Source organism: Callithrix jacchus, chromosome X, assembly GCF_049354715.1.
Source record: "Callithrix jacchus isolate 240 chromosome X, calJac240_pri, whole genome shotgun sequence".
Lineage (NCBI taxonomy): Eukaryota > Metazoa > Chordata > Mammalia > Primates > Cebidae > Callithrix > Callithrix jacchus.
In genome coordinates this window covers 127,972,060-127,993,973 of record NC_133524.1, presented here as the reverse complement: position 1 = coordinate 127,993,973, position 21,914 = coordinate 127,972,060, and the positions used below count along the sequence as shown (strand labels likewise).

The 21,914-nt window shown below is 37.0% G+C and overlaps 1 protein-coding gene across 8 annotated transcripts in view; it reads left to right on the top strand.

Annotated features, from left to right (window-relative positions):
* Positions 1-21,914, top strand: part of MBNL3 (muscleblind like splicing regulator 3) — a 117,698-nt gene that overhangs the window by 36,312 nt on the left and 59,472 nt on the right. For 2 of the 8 annotated variants that reach the window (XM_035287992.3, XM_017968541.5), the window contains exon 2: positions 11,437-12,295. The exons of the other annotated variants lie outside the window; for them this stretch is intronic. In XM_035287992.3, the coding sequence (XP_035143883.1) occupies positions 12,119-12,295 (177 nt within the window). In that variant the 5' untranslated portion in view covers positions 11,437-12,118. The remainder of the gene's footprint in view (positions 1-11,436; positions 12,296-21,914) is intronic. 8 annotated transcript variants of the gene reach the window in all.

The following is a 21,914-nucleotide window of genomic DNA, read 5'->3' as shown; positions in this document are numbered from 1 at the left end:
TTTAGTTAGGCGTAAATCACGTTGGAATATCAAGAGAAAAATGCATTTTTTAATTTTAGAAAATTTTAAAGAAGGATACCTTTAGGCCTGTGTAAAGATTGGGAAATGTAGACCTTAAGATTCTATCCTGTCTGTCCTTCCAGCATTTTACTCGTAACTTTTTACTAAAGCAGCCAACTTTCCAATGAACTCTAGGCAATTGGTTTGTAGATACGTATTTCGGTCATGTTTGTGATATGAATATGAAATAATGCCTCTAGAAACAGGAAGTTCAGACACAAAGGGTTAGAGCTCTTGTGTACACTTTCCTAGAAAATTCGCTTTCCCAGAAAACTCCCTTCAAGGCTGCTGGAGAGTTTGGCACTGGTCTTTGAAATTAGGATACATTTGGGACTCTCCCAACATTTTCAACCACAAAGCTTTTTTCTCTGTTTTTTCACTAGTTTTATAAGTGCTCCTGATAAGGAGAGAGTACTTAGTATGGATATTGAGAATCTGAATTTATTGGCTTTAATATCAGTGATGAATTCAGGTAAGGAAGCCCTCACTGGATGCCTATTAGGTATGATAGTGAATCTCTTTACAACATTAAATCACATAGATGCTACCTTAGTTTACCTCTCTGCCAAAAAATCATCCTTATGTGTCCCTCATGTTTGACTACAAAATTACTTGGGCTGTTTATAAGTGTTTAAGGGATGAATAAACCTTTAGTAATAGCTTTTGATGTGTGTGTGTGTGTGTGTGTGTGTGTGTGAATGTTCAACCAAATCTTATCAATGAATATCTTGGCCACGAAAATTTAATTTGATTCAATTCAATATGTACTTTGAGAGAACCATAAACATTTCCTTTTTTCTTTTTCTCATTGAGACAGAGTTTCCCTCTGTTGCCCAGGCTGGAGTGTAATGGCACAATCTCCGTTCATTGCAACCTCCTCCTCCCAGGCTCAAGCAATTCTCATGCCTCAGCCTCCCGAGGACCTGGGATTACAGACATGTGTCTCCATGCCCAGATAATTTTTGTATTTTTAGTAAAGATGGGGTTTTGCCATGTTGGCCAGGCTGACCTGGAACTCCTGGCCTCAAGTGACCTGCCCACCTCAGTCTCCCAAAGTGCTAGGATGACAGGCGTGAGCCACTGTGCCCGTCTGCATGAACACTTTCAAACCACTGGGATGCTGGTTAAAGACCTATAGCAGGAATTTACAGGATGCCACTATAGCCAAAACATTATTATTCAAATTTAGTTCCTGGTATGAGCTTATTCTTTAGCAAAATGTAACTGGAAAAAACCATCCCAGTTGAAAGTTCAACTATATTTTTAAGAGGAATTTCTATTATAGAGATAAAGATTGAAAAGGGTTTGAGTCAGTTCAGAAAATAGGAATGCAGTTATGCATCCTTAATGACTGGGGTCATTGATAAATTATGGGTAGGTAGCAAAATGCAAACAAGAAGCTGTAATTTTCTGTTTCCCAACCTTTTTATGTTGACCGGTCCTGAATTACTCTGTTTTGGCCTCATGGAGCCTGTAAAATGGAGAAAAACACTCTGACCTTTATCTACTTTCGCTTCACCTTTTGTTCTTCCACAGTGTGTTGAATGCATGAACTTTACTCTGACTCTGTGCTGTGGGTTCCTTAAGTAAAACAATTTTCCAGGAGCAGATCATTTTCAACATTCTACATTTATGGCCTCTAAGATTCTACTCTGCTTCAAGTCTGTGAGAGAGGCTCCTCCTTCTATAACAAATATATACTTTTTGGGTTGCTTTCCAGGTTCTTCAGAAACCACCTAAACATTATTTTTCTTCCCTAGTATAAACATACCATCCTAACCAGGCCATGTATGCTTATCATCCTATACACACCAGGTGCCCAATTTGATCTTCCAGCCCTTATTCATGCTGTTCCCCTTTTCAGAAATACTCTCTGCCCCTCTTGCCTTCACCTAGATCCTTCTCATTCTGTAAGGCCCAGCTCCCCTTTCTTCTTGAAAACTTCTTTGACTACTCTAGACCTCAGTGATGCTCTGTTCTTAGAACTGTCATCACGTTTGTTGTTACTGTTACCAAATTTTGTTCTTAATTGTCTGCATTGTTTGCAGACATATCATATATGTTGTTCTTACCTCCTCAACTAAATTAGGGGCTTCTTGAGTGCAGAGGCAGTACCTTAAGGTTCTTCTAATTCCCAAGAAGCACGTGATACAGTTCTGTGCAGATGGTGTACAAAACATGTTTGTTGATTGGTATTTTCCTATATGAACATTTTTAAAGGTTTTATCTGCCTTGATATTAAATATTTGTTGATTGGATAAAATGAATGATGGATATGTTTCTTTTTGTATTTTCTGCCTCTCTGGCCAGTCCTCCCCTGCTGCCACCCACTCGAATGTAAAAGTCAAAGGACAGGGCTTTTGCCTTGTTCACTTTTGCTTCCCCATTACCTAGATCAGGGCCTAGATCATAGTGGATGCTTGATAAATATCTGCTGAGTTAATCATCAGCAAAATCACCCTGCAGGTATTAAATGGAATCAGTCTTGGGACCCATTTTGTATTTCAGTCATCTCAAATGCTTGAGCATTATAGGACTGGAATTGCCAAATGTATCAAATTCCTGTTGCCTTCAAGTTGAAATCCAGTTTTTGGTGAAAGAAGACCTTTTAATGGCATTGAGATTTCTGTCACATGCACATAAGCAAGCACTTAACTAGTGTGATTTAATAACAACTATATTTACGATCCAAGTTTTCAGTTGTTTTATATTTAAATTGGGCTAGTTTAACATATTTAAATGGCAGATTCTGGGTGTGGACCAAGATGACTGAATAGGAACAGTTCCAGTCTGCAGCTCCCACCAAGATCAATGCAGAAGGTAGGTGATTTCTGCATATCCAACTGAGATAACTGGCTCATTTCACTGGGAATGGTTAAACAGTAGGTACAGTCCACAGAGGGTGAGCCAAAGCAGGGTCACCAAGGAAGTGCAAGGGGTTGGAAAACTCCCTCTTCTAGCCAAGGGAAGCCATGAGGGACTGTACCATGAGGAATGGTGCATTCTGGCCTAGATACTTTGCTTTTCCCAAAAATGCAGCAAAGCTTTAAAAAAAGTTAATGAAAAAGTTCTGTACATAGGCAAAATATCCTTATTTTTATGACCTTTTTTTTCTGGAGAGAAGACTTGGTTTTCTTTAAGATGCCTATGAAATCATGGTTTCCATTTGCAGTGCTGAGCACCTCTTATATTCCTTAAAGAATGTGTGGCCCTGGACCACTAACCAAAACACGTGAGGGAAACAGAACTTGAAGCAAATTTGCGAACTGGAAGGCTTTTAAATCTTGTCAGCCATCCAATTCAAGCAGTGTATGGCAGGTGTGTCATATATTTGTAGAGCCAAAATAAATGGCCACAAGAAATTCAGAAGTAATACAGATGTAAGGAAAGTTTAAAATGGAAAGAAAGAAAACATTGTTTTCATTGTTTATTCAGGGGTTGATAAATGCATTTATAGGAAGACCTCTTCAGTGATTGGTTTAGGTGCCAAAAATCTTTGTGATATTCTGGACCAGGCACTGGCAGTGTTTCTGTTATGTGCTGTTTTGTGGAGGGAAGGCAGAAGAAAGTAGGAAACAAAGAAAGTATAGGAAAACTGAGGCAAAAGTACCTCCTGGTAATGGCCTTGCAAACAGCTCTGTTATAAGTTGCTATTTCTATTAAATTAGAAGAAAACATGTCTTTCTTCTCTTGTTTTACTTTCAAGATAACTTCCATGAGAAAAAAATGTAAATCCTCAAAAATAATGGAAACTACAGTACTTTTTCCCAAAGGTTGCACTTCATAGAGAATCTGTTCTGTATATAATTTTAAAATAAAAGTTTTTACATTTTCCTTATGTTGTGTCTTGTCTAGGATTCTCATAGATGAGCATCAGTTAAAAGTCAAAACTTTCAACTGGGATGGTTTTTTCCGGTTACATTTTGCTAAAGAATAAGCTTATACCAGGAACTAAATTTGAATAATAATGTTTTGACTATAGAGGCATCCTGTAAATTCCTGCTCTAAGTCTTTAACCAGCACCCCAGTGGTTTGCAAGTGTTCATGCAGACGGGCACAGTGGCTCACACCTGTCATCCTAGCACTTTGGGAGACTGAGGTGGGCAGGTCACTTGAGGCCAGGAGTTCCAGGCCAGCCTGGCCAACATGGCAAAACCCCATCTTTACTAAAAATACAAAAATTATCTGGGCATGGAGACACATATCTGTAATCCCAGGTCCTCGGGAGGCTGAGGCATGAGAATTGCTTGAGCCTGGAGGAGGAGGTTGCAATGAACAGAGATTGTGCCATTACACTCCAGCCTGGGCAACAGAGGGAAACTCTGTCTCAATGAGAAAAAGAAAAAAGGAAGTGTTTATGGTTCTCTCAAAGTACATATTGAATTGAATCATATTAAATTTTTGTGGCCAGATATTTATTGATAAGATTTGATTGAACATACACATACACACACACACACACACACACCACAAAAGCTATTATTAAATATTTATTCAGCTTGTTAGGAAGAATCAATATCATGAAAATGGCCATACTGCCATATGTAATTTATAGATTAAATGCTATCCGCATCAAGCTACCCTTGACTTTCTTCACAGACTTGGAAAAAACCACCTTAAACTTCATATGGAACCAAAAGAGAGCCCACATAGCCAAGACAATCCTAAGCAAAAACAAGCAAACAAACAAAAACCCCACAAAGCTGAAGGCAGCATGCTACCTGACTTCAAACTCTACTACAAAGCTGCAATAATCAAAGCAGCATGGTACTGGTACCAAAACAGATATAGACCAATGGAACAGAACAGAGGCCTCAGAAGTAATGCCATACATCTACAACCATCTGATCTTTGACAAACCTGACAAAAACAAGCAATGGGAAAATAATTTCCTATTTAATAAATGGTGTTGGGAAAACTGGCTAGCCATATGCAGAAGGCTGAAACTGGATCCCTTCCTTACATGTTATACAAAAATTAACTCCGGATGGATTAAAGATTTAAACATAAGACCTAGCACCACAGAAACCTAGAAGAATATCTAGGCAATACCATTCAGGACATAGACACAGGCAGTGACTTCATGACTAAAACACCGAAAGCAATGGCAACAAAAGCCAAAATAGGCAAATGAGATCTAATTAAACTTAAGACCTTCTGTACAGCAAAAGAAACTATCATTAGAGTGAATGAACAACCAAAAGAATGGGCAAAAATTTTTTCTGTCTACCATCTGACAAAGGGCTAATATCTAGAATCTACAAATAACTTAAATAAATTTACAGGAAAAACAACCCCATCAAAAAGTGGGCAAAGGATATGAACAGACACTTTTCATAGAAGAAAAGTGTCTTTTCAAGAAGACATTTATGTAGCCAACCAACATGAAAAAAACCTCCTCATCATTGGTCATTAGAGAAATGCAAATCAAAATCACATTGACATACCATCTCACACCAGTTAGAATGGCGATCATTAAAAAATCACAAAACAACAGATGCTGGAGAGGATGTGGAGAAATAAGAATGCTTTTACGCTGTTTGTGGGAATGTAAATTAGTTCAACCATTGTGGAAGACAGTGTGGTGGTTCCTCAAAGATCTAGAAATAGAAATACCATTTGACCCAACAAGCCCATTACTGATATATACCCAAAGGATTAGAAAATATTGTATCATAAAGACACATGCACACATATGTTTATTGCAGCACTGTTTACAATAGGAAAAAGTTGGAACCAACCAAAATGCCCATCAAGGATAGATTGGATAAGGAAAATATGGCACATATGCACTATGGAATACTATGCAGCCATGAAAAAGGATGAGTTCATGTCCTTTGCAGGGACATGGATGAACATGGAAACTATCATCCTCAGCAAAATGACACAAGAACAGAAAAGCAAATACCACATGACCTCACTCATAAGTGGATGTTGAACAATGAATGCACATGGACACAGGGAGTGGAACATCGCACATCGTGGCCTGTTGGGGGGTTGGGGGTGGGGAGAGATAGCAGGGGTTGGGGGGATTGGGGAGGGATAACATTAGGAGAAATACCTAATGTAGATGACGGGGTGATGGATGCAGCAAACCGCCAATGCACATGTATACCTATGTAACAAACCTGCATGCTCTGCACATGTGCCCCAGAACTTAAAGTAAAATTTAAAACAAAGGGAAAGTAAAAAGCCCTCTGAGGAAATTAAAATGAGTGGCTTTGATTGGAAGAAAGAATCCTTTAAACTGAAACTGAGTCATCCTTTCATTTATTTATTCACCTATTTCTTTTTCCATTAAACCTTTAAAGTATATCTTTTTAAAAATGTTAAAATTAACTATTTTATTTTCATGGAAGAATACTTAAGAATGTATTACTTACTCCCACTACCAGTTCAGTTTCACCACACCTATTATTAAGCAAAAACATTTTGAAGATAAACCTACTATCCAAGAACACAAACAGAAATCATCTGGGAATTTAATATTTTTATAAGATCTTGTTGCTGTCAAATGGACCGGAGTAGGTCATTCTTTGGGGAGATTGAATTCATTATATATGAAGAATCCTAGGTATTGTCATCCCAATTTGAAGGCTAGAATTGTGAGAAAATATTCAACTTCACAGGTTTGATTGATTCAAAACTAACAGGTGGCCAAAGCTCTAGCCTAGAGGATGCCCAACTGACAAAACTCTTCTAGTGTCATACAACAGAAGGGTTAATGTTAAATTACCATTTAATCTTTATAGTTTTCAAAGTAAAAATCCTAGGGAATGCTACCCTAACCCTCAATGACAAGATAGAGCCAGCAAAGCAGAGGAAGACGTGATCTCTATTCTTAAGGCATTTAAATCTAATAAGAGAGGAAGGTTAAGGTCCCAGCCAGCAAGCATGAGAAAGAATGTAATAGATGCTGTAAGAGTAACACAGTATTGTGGCATGGTTAAGTGGAGGAAGGGACTCTGGAGTCAGGCTGCCTGAGTTTGAACCATGGCTTGATCACCTGCTAGCTTCATGAAGTTGTGCAAGTTAAATTACTCAACTTTCTCCACCCTCATTTCCCCATCTGTAAGATGAGAACAGTAGTTGCCCTCTCTAAGAGGAATCTGGAGAGCAATAAGTCATAGTATAATTTTAAGATATTCCTCTTGATGACTTACTTCTATGTAGCAGTATTTGAGTGTGTGTTTAAGTATATTCTTAAGTCATGGTGCTTGGTGTATCATTCATGATGAGTTAGAGGTTTGTGCTGAAGACAGAATTCCTAGTGTTTACTTCCAGCTCTTCATAAATTCTAGTACTCATTTTACTTCCTTGTACATCAAGTTACTTCTTTATTTAAATGAGCATAGCATGTTCCACGAGAGCAAGGACCTTATAAGTCTTGTTCAGTACCTAGAACAATGTTTGGCACACAGTAGATGCTGGATTAATGTTGGTTGAGTACAATTTACGGAGATTATGAAAATGTTGATACATCAAGCATGAATGTAATTCTGAGAACGAACCATAAGTACTCTACAGAAATGACAGGTTTCCCTTGTTTAAGATTCCCAAGAGAGATAAGCAATGCTATCTATGACATTTCTCGGCTAGAATTTATGCATGAGATTTGGAGTCAGAAGATCTTGCCTGGAGATATGACACTACCACTAGGCTTTGTAACTTCAAATAAGTAATTTAACCTCTACGAGCTTGATTTCAGTCATCAGTGTTTTGAGTTATTACTCATGCTTTAGAATATTTTTGAGAGATCAAAACATCAATGAAATACAAGCACTTGTAAACTGCAAGTACAATAAAGTACAAATGCACTAAGAAATGGTAACTTTTCATGTTCCACTTTAGAAGACTATAAATCATAAGAAGCAGAACTGTATTCCTGTTACTTAAGTCTAAGGTAGTGAAGACAAAGCTGTATTATCCACAAAACAAAATTGATCTTAAGAATACGGAGAAAACCAGCACTTCTCTCTGCCTTTTATACATAGTCAAACAGAGCTGCATGAGAGAACTTCTCCCCATCTTTGCGCCAGCTCCGTTAAGTGTTGCACTTAGTTTCTTCTGAGTCAGCCCCTAAAATAGTTCCAGTCTGAAGGAAGACATGTGGTGGATAGAACTGCTTTGAAGAATTGGCCGGAGCTTCATCAAAGGTTACAGGCCAAAATTTTAAAAAAGAAAATTCCTACTTCCCCTATCTCTGATATTACATAAAATGCATGGCCAGAAGCCAGTTCTTGTTTGCATTTTTCATTTGTAAAACTTCAGAATTCACATGTATTATTTATTATGTTTCTATACTTGATGGACCTCTGTAGAAAAAATCTTTCTCCAGACCCTCACTGTTTATGTTTTGAGCAGATCTTACATAGATAGATCTTTTTAGTCATTTTTCTTCCAAATGTGTTCAGGCAAACTATGTAATTCAGTTGTGGGATTAAGTTGGAATATCATACTCTTTCAGAGTAGTTTTTTATGAAAAACTACATTAAGTCAGTTACAGTGTGGAAATGAATTTACTCTTGAAATTCGACTTAGTAACACTACTAAGAAAAAATCTGTGGCTAAGGAGAAATTCAGAAAGCTTGGGATAGCTAATCCCATCACTAGTCAGGCTGTATTTGGTGTCATGTCTCTTTAGACTTTAAAAAATATATATAACAGCTTTGTTGGGATGGAATTATTCGTATACATCCAATTCATCTATTTAAAGTGTATAATTCAGTGAATGGGTTATGATATTTCAAAAATCATGCAATCATCACCAGTATCTAATTCCAGAACATTTTCATCACCCCGCCAAAGGAGACCCTGTACCCATTAAGCAGTCATTCACCCTTATCCCAACCCCTGGCAACTACTAATCTACCTTCTGTGTCTGTAGATTTGGCTACTCTGAACTCTTCATATAAATGGAATCATACAATATGTGGCCTTTTGTGACAAGTTTCTTTCACTTAGCATAATGTTTTCAAGGTTCATCCTTCTAGCATGCATCAGTACTTCATTCTTATTTATGGCCAAATAACATTCCATTGTGTGGATATATCAGATTTTGGTTATCCAGTCATCTGTTAATGACGCTTCAGTTATTCCTACTTTTGGCTATTGTGAATAGTGTTGCTGTGAACACTGAAGTACAAGGATTTGTAGGAGGATTTCTTTATCCCTTGTTTTCAGATACTTTGGGTATATACTGAGCCGTGGAAGTGGGGGACTGTCCGACAGTTTGCCACAGAAACTGCACTATTTCATATTCCCAGCCACAATGTGTGAGGGCTCCAATTTCTCCAATTTTTCTGTCTTTTAAAGTTATAGTTAGATTAATGAGAGTGAAGTGGTCATCACATCGTGATTTTGTCCTGCATTTCCTCTATCGGGTTGTTTTAAAAATACATTTTTCTAGAAGTCCTTTGCCTGCAACTTTAACCCTCTAGAACATGGCCCTGCATGCAACTTGATACATAAGGGCCCCCAAAGAAGTAAGAGCAGTCTTAGAACTGCTGTGAGAAAGCTCTGCATCTTGTTCCATAGGCCCCTCATTCAGTGGGTCATTAATTGTTATACAACATTCATGATTGGCTATTAGGTTTTCTGGAAGAGAGGTGGAAAATTCACTGTGGTAGATATTGTGACAGTCAGAGAAGTGACAGTGGATGTGACAATTAACGGCTCCAAGTCTTTAATTAGAGTCCAAATTATGTTCAATATGTTTAAGGAAGACAAAGTTACATCGAATGAACCCATTTTAGAAAAATTTCCATGAAGAATGACTCAGAGAAAAACGTGTTTTGCTCTTGAGTAGATAACCTTATTTGAATTTTCTAGGTACTTAATTTCTCAATGATATTTGAAAAGTGATGTGATATCGAATTTCATCTTAAATATGGAAAAGACAAAGAAAATTTAGATTTTGTAAAGTTGTTGAAAATATTGTCCAAAAAATTAAATGAAATATTTTTAAGAACTTTAATCTCATTTTTCAACAAAGCTAACAGTTGATTTTTCTAATACTCAGAGCTCACTTTTACAAATTAGTGCTATTTCAATATGTGTTTATGGCATAGGCCAGTAAATTCACCTTTCCTGTACCTTCTCAGCTGTCACTGGAAATTGTAACTGGTTCACACTGACTTAAACTGCAAACCGTAAAGCTGCATCATATTTAATCTATTTATTTCGTTAAACAGCACATTCTGTCTCACTTGTTTGTACATGCTGAAACCTTTTTCTGAGTTGTTCCAATTTCCGTTCATAGAGACTAAGGAGGCTACACAGAAAAAAAAAATCCAGTATCTTTTCAAATGATTTTTTATCCACTCAGTTTTATTTATTTATAACTTGCACTTATTATTGGTTCTTATCAAATAGAGACTTGAATACATTTTTATGCAAAAAATACAACTTATACAAAAAAGAGCCCTTTGACTCACCCTTAATCATACTGAGTGAGCCATTATTATCAGCTTGCTGTGAATTATTCCAGATATTCATCTCTTTATGCACGTAGGGAAATATATTATTGTTTTATGGATTTTTCCATAAATCATAACACATATATATTACATGCAATATGCATTTATTTGAACTGCGTAAATCTTTTTTTTTTTTTTTTTGAGACGGAGTTTCGCTCTTGTTACCCAGGCTGGAGTGCAATGGCGCGATCTCGGCTCACCGCAACCTCCGCCTCCTGGGTTCAGGCAATTCTCCTGCCTCAGCCTTCTGAGTAGCTGGGATTACAGGCACGCGCCACCGTGCCCAGCTAATTTTTTGTATTTTTAGTGGAATCGGGGTTTCACCATGTTGACCAGGATGGTCTTGATATCTTGACCTCGTGATCCACCCGCCTCTGCCTCCCAAAGTGCTGGGACTACAGGCTTGAGCCACCGCGCCCGGCCGAACTTGGTAAATCTTGGTGATCTCTACACATCAGAACCCATATATCTGCTTCTTTCATTTTAACGGCTGCATGGTATTCCATAGCTATGCCATGTATACAACGTAATTATGATACACCCTTAGGGTATCTTCTTTTTCTTAAATATATATAAAGTTGTACTTTAGGTTCTGGGGTACATGTGCACATCTTTCTGAAGCACATTTTACATTTCCATCCTCCACTCTACCTTATGTGAGATTGCTGCCCAGTCTTGTACTACAACAGTGAATCTAAGCAGTTGCTTGCTTTTACTATACAGTTTTATACTGGGAAATGCCCTTTTTTATTGACAAAGCTGACTGTACTATGCTGCACCGTCAGTATCTAGATGCTTCCTGTTTTAAATAGGATATAGTTACTTCTTTTCCAAATCTAAAGTTTGAAACGGAAGCATTGTATTATTTTAGCTAATTTTATTTATTTTTTTCTTGCAGGTTCTGAAAAGTGCCTTTTCTGAAAACTCTGCTGCTTGGATTCTACTCTAGAGCTGTCTCTTTATAAACCCCTCTCCCTAACATAACGTTCCCTGCCCTCTCCACCTCCCCGCCGAACCTGGTGTGCTTGTAGTTTACTGTCAGCAGCTGGTCCATTTCCTTTTTCTGTGATTCTCAATTTTCTTAGTTATTTTCCCTCCACTTGATTTTGCAACAAAACTTTTTTGGGTTTCTAACATCCTTCCCAATCTTACTATTTATAGCTAATAAATAAGGAGAAAAAGTTTTCTCCTCCTGATCTGAGACCATTCCACAAATCAAAGGGCAGCCAGCAGCATATGTTTTTTGCAAGAATAATTGAAAACATCAACTGCAGAGCAGAGAATTCTTTTGAAAGTCTGCCGGTTATTTCACATAAATTCGGCAAAGGAACAAACAGTTGGCTTCTTAGGAGTTGGTCTCTCATTAGATTTTTAGTTATTCTCATAGAGTTTTTATGATTGGCTTTTTGTTTGACTAGACCAGATTTGACTTTAATGAAAACCTAAGTGCCAGCAAATAGATGTTTCACCAAAACCACCTGTTATCTCTTCAACTTAGTTTAATTCATTTTTAATCCTTAAACAGTCGACGATAATATTGTACTTAAGAGGGTACACTGGATTTTAATTTTGCTTTCAATATGACGGCTGTCAATGTTGCCCTGATTCGTGATACCAAGTGGCTGACTTTAGAAGTTTGTAGAGAATTTCAGAGAGGAACTTGCTTTCGAGCTGATGCAGATTGCAAGTTTGCCCATCCACCAAGAGTTTGCCATGTGGAAAATGGTCGTGTGGTAGCCTGTTTTGATTCTCTAAAGGTGAGTCCCATCTGAATGCACATAATTTACATTTGTTGATTTCTATGTTTTTGAAATATGATGTGCTTTGAAAAGAGTAAAAATAATAGCATGAAAATGAGAATTTTTTTCAAGACAGAATGTCAAGATAGAAGGTTTTAAAGTCAGAATGTCTTAATGACAAAATGTCTTAAGTCTTTGTGTTTGTAGAGCTAAGCCAAGTCTAAAGCTCATTTCACTGAAGACCACTTATCAAGACAGATACACTTAAAGAATAAAAATTCAAGAATTTTTGTAGGAGTGAGGGATTGTAGTGTTGCTATTGTTTACTTTTTTGTATATGATTTAGATGTTAAATATAGTGATCATAATCCTTCTGTAACGTAGAGAAGCCCTTCACTGAATTATAGCTTATTGTCCATAGTACCAAAATGCACTTGGCAGGGCCCAGTCAGCTTTTAGAGAATAAATAAGTCAGATTGAGGGAGTATGAGGTTTCCGGAAGGAAAATTATGGCATTTTGAAGTGCCTCAAAGTATATTTTGAACCTTTAACTTAAACATATTGCTACAAAACTACGTTCACTTGATTTTTCTCCTGGACAGCTGATTGACCAATTTCAGATTTGTGTGTATATTTTATAAGGAAAGTCCTATTACCAAGGTCATCAAGCCTGAGTATAATCTACTAGATTACAAAGAAAATATAAGGGCAGATGAGATATTATGTAGAATAAGACATATATGATTGCAGAAAAAGAAAATGTACTGATTTTCATGTTTTATTCATAGTTATCCTTAAATTAAGGATACAAATTACAAATTAAAACATAGAAGCAATAAATTGTAATGGATTTCTAATTTAATTAATAAGATTTACTACAATGAATTTGAGATTTTTTTCAAAATATATCAAAATGAATTAAGTTTAACAAGAACATTTTCAGTTTTTTGATGTTATTTTACCCTCATCATGACCAATTTTACCTCATTAACATTTTTATTTATGGCTGCATTGGCTAACAGAGATGTATCCCTTCGTGTGATGGTTTCCTCAGGCAACATTTTCTTAAGTGAGATACAGATTAAGTATCTCTAATCTGAAATGCTTGAGACAAAGTGTTTGGGATTTTGGAATATTTGCATATCCATAAAGAGATATCTTGAGGATGGGACTCCAGTCTAAACATGAAATTCATTTACATTTTATATATACTTTTTATACATAGCCTGAAGGTAATTTTATACAATATTTTAAATAATTTTGTGCATGAAACAAAGCTGTATACATTCAACTCTCAGAAAACAAAAGAGTCACTATCTATCTCAGCCACCCATGTGACATCATATTGGCACTTAAAAAGTTGAGACTTTTGGAGCATTTTATACTTCAGGTTTTCAGATTAGAGATGCTCACTCTGTACTACTTAAGGAGTTATTTTTACTTATTTTGTGATTACTAGGTTTTTTTTTTTTAACTTGCAGACCATTCCATTTTAAGAATTGAAACTTGTTATTGTAAAGATAAAGGTAATTTCTACCATTGAAAATCTCTGAATTGCTTTTATTTGTGGTAGACATTATGACTAAAGAGCTTATTTTGTTTTCTTCATTTCGGTTCCACTTAAATTCTTCTACAATTTTTTTGTGTATTATTTAAATCTGCTGCTACAGGATTGGGCAGTGCCTTGAAGTGGAAAGAATGCTGAGTTAGTTGGGAGAAAAAAGGAGGCATCTTTCATCCAGTCCATATAGAGAGTTAGGAACTGCAGTAGGAACTTTGCATGTGTCGTTTCAGATCTGGGGTACTGCCCCAGCCTCATTACTGTATCTAACCTCAGGCAACTCAACCTCACAAACCTTGAGTGATTTCATCTCTAACAGATGGATGGTATCTTCTCTATCTAATTCTTTGATTATTTTGGAGATTGCAGTGAGCTAGTGTAAATGGAAAACCATTTTCACTATAGAAGTGAATTAAATAAAAGGTTTTCTTCCTATCAACTAAGTGTTTGTTGTTGGCATGCTTTAATAAAGCTCTATTTCGTTAGGGTTTATTATTGAAAATTACAAACTCATGTTCCAAATATACATGACCAAATCTAATTGCTGTGTGATATTAGTTGTTCAAGCTAAGTATAACTGTTTTTATGGTTACACTGATAATAGAGTTCCTTGTAGACTTTGTAAATTCTGTCTTTCCAAACATCATAGAATGTGGAAGGAAATGTGTAATCTTCCTAATCATGAATACACTCAGGTCAGTAATTCCATTTAAAGGCAAAAGAGTGCCATAAACTAAACATTTTGAAGAAAAGTACTAAGGAAGGTAACTGTTTACAAAATGAGTATTGCCCTGCAACTTTAAAGCTTGGAAAGTGTTTAATTTAAAGACAAAATATATAATAGCGAATGAATATTAATAAGCCACTTAATTATTTAAGTAAGTTGTCTACTCACTGTAGCCAGTGTTTTTAAAGTAATGTTTGCATCATGTTACTGTCCTGATGACCAGTCACAGAGGCTAAAGATGATTTACATAATCCTTACATTCTCATATTTTAGTAAAAACCTTAATATTTCAAATATATAAAGCCTTTCAAACAATTATTTAATTTGCCAGATAGCACATTAATCAGAGTTCCATGCATTCACAAGAGCTTTGTAGTTCTTATCCATGACATGCATGAAAGTTAAATTGAGGGTAATTGACCTATGTGCATTGTACTAGTGTCATATCTGTAATACGCAAATAACATACCTCAGTGGTTACTACAGCATTTCCTACTTCTCTTGAGTTCGTATAATTGAAACACTGTTGAAATTCGTCTGTGTACTATTTCTTCTCTCATGAGTGATTAAATAACTGAAACAGTCTTTTGGTGCATTTTGGGCTGCTGCTTTTGTTTTTGTTTTTTTTTTGTTGTTGTTCTTGTGTAAGAATTCTATTAGTACTCGCTACTCTACCAGATGATGGTTACTGCCTTAATAACAGGCACAACAGATACAGTGTTCTATACTCACGTCAAAATGAGGGAATGTTATGAAAATAAGAAGGGCAAATTGGATGGCTGATTGTGTATTGTGCTGAAGTGCTGTGCCCATCAATCCATGAATGTTGAGTGCTCAGTGATGAAGGCAGCACCATCTTCAAATGGAAATCTAGTGTAGTCCATGGATTAATTTCTAGATACATAGAATGGTCTCATATCATGTGGGTATGCAGCTTCTTTTGACTCAGTTGCCTTGTGGGCTTGGCATAATCTGTTTCCAAAGTTCTCTTCAAAGTATCACTTAATCCATCCTATGCCAATTTCTTGATATTACAGTTTGCCATTGATCTAGGTTGGTATTTTTAGTGAATACTCCTTGGATTTAATGAAGGATCATCATTTTAAAAACTAAATCAATCTTTGTGATTATTTTTATAGCCAAGTTATTCTGCTTCAGCAATATCATGATGTCTTGAACCTTTCCCTCTATACTTGAAGCAATGTTTTATAAGTAACTTTTTATGCACAAAGGATATAAATGTTGTCATTATTTCATTATGACAGATCAACACCCATTACATCTGCTCATGCCTCTTACTACTTTGGGTAGTTTTGTGCCAATAATTTCCTGGTAAAGGCCATAGCAGCAGGCATAGTTAGAGGATAGTCAAGCTAACCTATATACATTCCTCAAAAAATGGGAACTGGGTGAGAAATGCACATAAAGCAGTCACATGCCATGTCTTCAGACATCACATATGATCACAAGAAAAAATAATATTGTGACAAGTGAAGCCTGTTGTATAAGCATATGGATATGAACCCATTCTTGCAGGTCAAACTGGCCCAAGTTACCACTCGTCACAGTAGTTTTCATTAGTTTAAAATTTGTGTATTTTTGACTGAATACTTACTCATCCCTATTTGCTAAGGGAAAGTTTAACAGAAACTAGATGCCTAGCAACACAATCCCAGGGGTCACTGGATTGTGCAAGACTTAGCACCATTTATCAGCTCCATCAGAGAGGCCTGTCTGCACTATAAAGATACATAAGCAGTACCTGTCATCCTGAGAGTCAAGGAAAATAAGATTTTATTTAAGGATCTCTGTTTTTTGTGATGCTAATCTTTAAAAGGAAGTATCTTTGACTGGTAAAAGTCAATGCTATTTTGGACATTTCAAAAGCCTCTTTTGAAAAGGAAAATAGAATTACAATTATAGGTTGGTACAGAAGTAATTGTGGTTTTTTTTGGCCATGAAGGTAATGGCAAAAACTACAATTACTTCTGCACCAACCTAATGGTACCCAAACAAATATATATTGATAGTTCAGCCTTGCATTTTAAATGTTTTATTTTGAAATATTAATAATTTTAGGCTTATAGAAAAGTTACAAAAATAGTACAGGAAACTTCTGTAAACTTGTTATCCAGATTCCCCTGATGTCAGCGACTTACATGCCATGCATAGCACAGTCATCAAAACCAGAAAATTATCACTGGTACAAGATACTTAAGTAAATTAGAGACCTTATTTGAATGTCACCAGTTTTTCTTCCTAATGTTATTTTTCTGTTCTAGGATCAAATCTAGGATCCCGCATGGCATTTCTTCATCATACCTCCTTAGTCTCCTCCAACCTGTGACACTTTCTCAGTCTTTCCTTGTCTTTCATGAACATGGCACTTTGGATGAGCACTGGTCAATTATTCTGCAAAATATATCTCACTGAATGTTTTCTCCTGATTAGACTGAGATCATGTGGTTTTGGCAAAAAAAAAAAAAAAAAAAAAAGAAACCCACACACAGAAATGATGTGCATGACATCTGAGGGTATATGATATTGATAGATCTTATCATTCATTATGTTAACTTTAATCACTTGGTGAAGGTGGCGTCTACTGGGTTTCTCCACAATAACATAACCAGTTTTTCTTTTTAAAAACTGATAACTATCTTCCCCATTTATTCATCATCCCCTACAATATGCCATTGATTGTAATGGGCATCCCAATGTTCTAGATGTTAAAAAGTGAACAAGGGTTCATCTTAGAAGTGATGGGTAATGCACTTCTATAATTATGGTTAATCAAGAAAGGGAGCAAGGGGAAATGAGCATGACAGAGAAAATAGCAGGAACAAGCCACTGGAAAGACAGAAGACTGGAGAGTGAGAAGTCCTAGAAGTTGTGTGATATATGGTTGCATATCATATACTCCTCCAGAGTGTGACAGCTGTCCCCTTCTTGTTCACGGCCTTGGGACTTAGCTGTGAATCAGAAACAGTCCCTACCTCCATGGTGCAGACATTCTCGTTGGGAGTTAAAGGAGGAGCAGGTAAAAAATAAGTAAATATTCAGGTTAACAATATATTGTCAGGTGAGAGGAAAGGGCACAGAGAATGGCAGGGGCTGCTGTTTTAGATACAGTGGCCAGGAGGCCTCCAGTGGGATGACCTTTGAGGAGAGGCATGCAGGAGATGAGGGAACAGTGAAGAGGATTTCTAAGAACACTCCAGGCAAAGAGAACGGCGACAGTCAAGGCCCTGAAGCGGGCAGGGGCCTGGTGTGTGTGAGGAACCTCAAGGTCGCCAGCATGGCTGGAGCAGAGCCATGAAGGGAGAGGGCAGTGAGCAATGAGGACAGGGAGGTCCCGGGGGTGGGGAGATCATTTGGGGCTCTGTGTATCATACTGAGGACTTTGGATTCTGTTCCAAGAGCTGGAAAGGTTGACATAATCAGGGGAAAGCAAGCCCACACAAAGCAGAGGTGTTTATTCTTTATATTTTTTAAATGGAAAAGAGAATAATTTCCATGAAGACAAATAACTCTTGTTTGTAGGTGAAGTAGAAGTCAAATCCCTTTTCTTCACTCCCTTCTTTCTATGACATGTACCTCAACTCGAGTTCATACGCCAATGATGGGGGATTAGCAATAAAGAAATCTCATGTGAGGAAAGAGTTAACATAGCAGGTTTGGTGGCTTACTCTTTGCATGTCTCCAAGGGAAACCTTAAATATCCCCTGGGAATGTGGCCACATTCATTTTGTCACTGATTGGTTATTGTGTTATATACACCTGGAACAATGGACCATGCCATAACAGCTTGTCAGGGTTGCTTTGCTCAAGATCAAGATTGATGACTGATTCATTGTTAGGGTCCTGGATTACAGTTGCCATGGCCAGTTGGTAGCAGGCTTTGCATATGTGACCAGGACCCATCTGTGCCTCAGACCTTGAGACTAGAACTGGGCTTCCCAGGGTGAGACATTCCATACATGCCTCTGTAGTTTGCTACTAGAGAGTTTTTGTGTGTTCAGTGTGGCGTCAAACTAGAAAGGACATTGGTAGCTTGTGTTGGGCTTCTCTTGACTACTGATACATATATTTTTCCTGCTACTTTTCCTCTGTGTTTTATGCTGTAATAAATTTTAGTTGAGAACATAAGTTGCTATTGACTCTGTGAGTCCTGGCAAATGTCAAAGAAGCTTTTCCATGCATTACTATTTTTCATACATTATTTGCTTGATTTTTTTACATTTTTTCATTTTTTTGTGAGGGGGCTTGTTCATTTTGTTTCTATTTTGTGTTTAATATTTGAATGGATATTTTCATAAATTGAAAATTTAGCAGAACAGTTATCAACTGATGACTGCATCAACAAAATGTGGTATATATACAATGGAATATTACTTAGCCACAAAAAGGAACAAAGTACTGATCCATGCTACAGCATGGATGAACCTTAAAAACGTGATGTTAAGTGAAAGAAGCCACACACAAAAGGCCACATACTGTGTGATTCCATTCATATGAAACATCAAGAGTTGGCAAATCCATAGAGACAGAAAGCAGATTAGTGGTTGCCAGAGTCTTGTAAAGGGCAGTAGGTGGGTGAGTGAGGGGTGAGGGGTATGAGAAGTAACTGCGAATGGGTACAAGAGTTTTCTCAAGGGTGGTGAAAATGTCCTGGAATTCGATAGTGGTGATAGTGACACAACTTTGTATATGAATATATTAAAAGCCTCTGCTGTGTAGACTTTAAAAGGGTGAGTTTTATAATTTGTGAATTATACTCAATAAAAAAGTTTAAATTCAACTATAATATACAGTGAAGTGTTGCCCTCATCTCTTTTCCCTAATCAGTTGACCTCCAAAATGATATTTTAGTTTTCCCTCTCCCATAGATATTTTAGATATATATGAGCAAATATTTCTATGCTTATTTTCCATTTGTTACATAAATAGTAGCATACTGTTCTCCTCCTTGCTTTTTTTAAGTTTAAAACATTAACAGTAAAAAGATGGGAAAAGCTATGTCATGCTGACATTAATAAAAAGAAGCCTGGAGGTGCTATATTTATAATAATGATAAAAAGAATTGCACATGAATACAGGACTCTAGTTAGTAAATCTGTTCCTCACAGGCATATGTAAGTATGTGGATACTGTGGTTGAACAAATAAATATATAGAGAGTAGGTAATGAGAGCCTATTTTCTCACTGTCAGAGAAAAAAAGTTAAAAATGAAGAAAAGGGGAAGGTTAGGATGAATACTGTGGTGTAGATTAGAAAGGATACATGTGTATGTATACAGGAATAGATATTGATCTCTGTGTATGCATGGGTTATTATGTATGCTTTCATTTCCTAGCTCTGTCGTGGGAGGACCTAGAAGCAATTAACACCCCAACAGCAATGAGCATACCTAGTACCCACATCTTTGTGTCTAATATCATTCTCCAATAAAGGAACCAGGGATCTTTGGAATAATGGCTGATTCTGGACAGAAGCAGGGAAAAATGCAAGATGAGGCTGTAATGTCTTTGCTGTAAGAATGTAAGAAAGTGCTAGAAAAAGGGTGAGGGTGTGATAAGTGAGCATATTAGCCAATCTGAAGGAGCTCCCAATGGCTGAAGTTGGAATAACTTGAGCAAGAAACTAAATGATGATGGCATTGAGTTATAGCCCATGGAATAAAATAGATGCCCATGAGTCCATGGATACACACAAAAAATTGGATAAATGGATAAGCTGGGGAGAAGGGACAACTCCTCCTTACAGAAGAATTTCAGTTAATAAATGGAGAACAAATGAAAGAAAAATCACTAGTAGGCAAACACCATGGTAAAAATGGTTGCAGGCAAGATCCACTGATATGTGCTAAAATCAGTGAGTAAAAGTTGGAGGAGAAACAGGATATTTGCATTGTCCCAAAATATCTCTCCCAGGATATTAATCAATTAAAAGTGAAAAATAGACTAGGCATGGTGGCTGGCTCACGCCTTTAATCCCAGCACTTTGGGAGGCCGAGGTGGGAGGATCTCTTGAGGCCAGGAGTTTGAGATCAGCCTGGGAATATAGCAGGACCCTGTATATACAAAACATTTTTTTAAAATTAACTGGGCTTAATGGTGCATGCCTGTAGTACCAGAAACTCAGGAGGCTGGGGCAGAGGATCGTTTGAGCCTGGGAGATTGAGGCTGCAGTGAGCAGTGATTGTGCCACTGCAGTCCAGCCTGGGCAACACAGCAAGACTCTGTTTCTAATATAAATAAATAAAGGGAAAATAGTCACTTTACAGTGGAGAAACCCAGCAGATGCCGCCTTAACCAGGTGTTTAAGGTTAACATAATGGCTGATAATATGTATCAACATTGCATACCCTCAGATAGGATACACATAATTTTTGTGATGTTCCTGCCAAAAAGACATGGTCTTGGTCTAATCATGAGAAGGCATTCAACAAACACAAATGAGAGGTATCTTACAGAATAAATGATCAGTGCTCATCCAAAGTGTCATGGTCATGAAAGACAAGGAAAGACTGAGAAAGTGTCACAGATTGGAGGAGACTAAGGAGAAATGAGGAATGAACGCCGTGTGGGAACCTGGATTGGATCCTAGAACAGAACATTAGGAAGAAAATTGGTGACATTCAAATAAGGTCTCTGGTTAAGAGTCTTGTACCAATGTTAATTTCCTGGTTTTGGTAATTGTGTTATGGTTATGTAAGTTTTTAACAATAGGGGAATCTGGGTGAAGGGTATACAGGGACTCCAGGTATATTTTTGTGATTTTTGTGTAAGTTCAAAATTATTTCAAAATGAAGTATTTTTAAAGTTAGCTTTTTTTAGTCTGCCCTTTGAGGCTCAGAAATATTGTAGGATATTGTTTCTTTTCATTTTTCTTCTTTAAAAAAAACACTTTGAGTATGGTGATGAGAAAACTCTGAAATCCATGTCATGGCTGATCATGAAAGTGGTCCCCGAAAAGCTTGATGACTCAGATAACTAAACAGTTAAGAAAGTGTTCATATGTATAACAGCAATTCACAAACCTAGCAAATGAAAAATGTCGGCTGTAGAAGGAAGAACATTCAGTTCAAAATTGTTGCCATCTACAGATGGGTAAACTAGAGATCCACTGAGGGAGAGCAACTTGCCCTAGTTCACATATGCAGTTATCTAAAGAGCCTGATGACTCTGGTGTTCTTTCAATCATTATTCAGTCTTCTTTCCTATGGAGGAGAAGGAAACGGAGAAAACATCCATTAGGCTCTTGTTTTAGTCAGCCAAAAGCATCCAGCTCTTATCACAAGTCATGCTACTCTACATGACATTGGGATGTACTGTCTGAAGTTTTGTGGT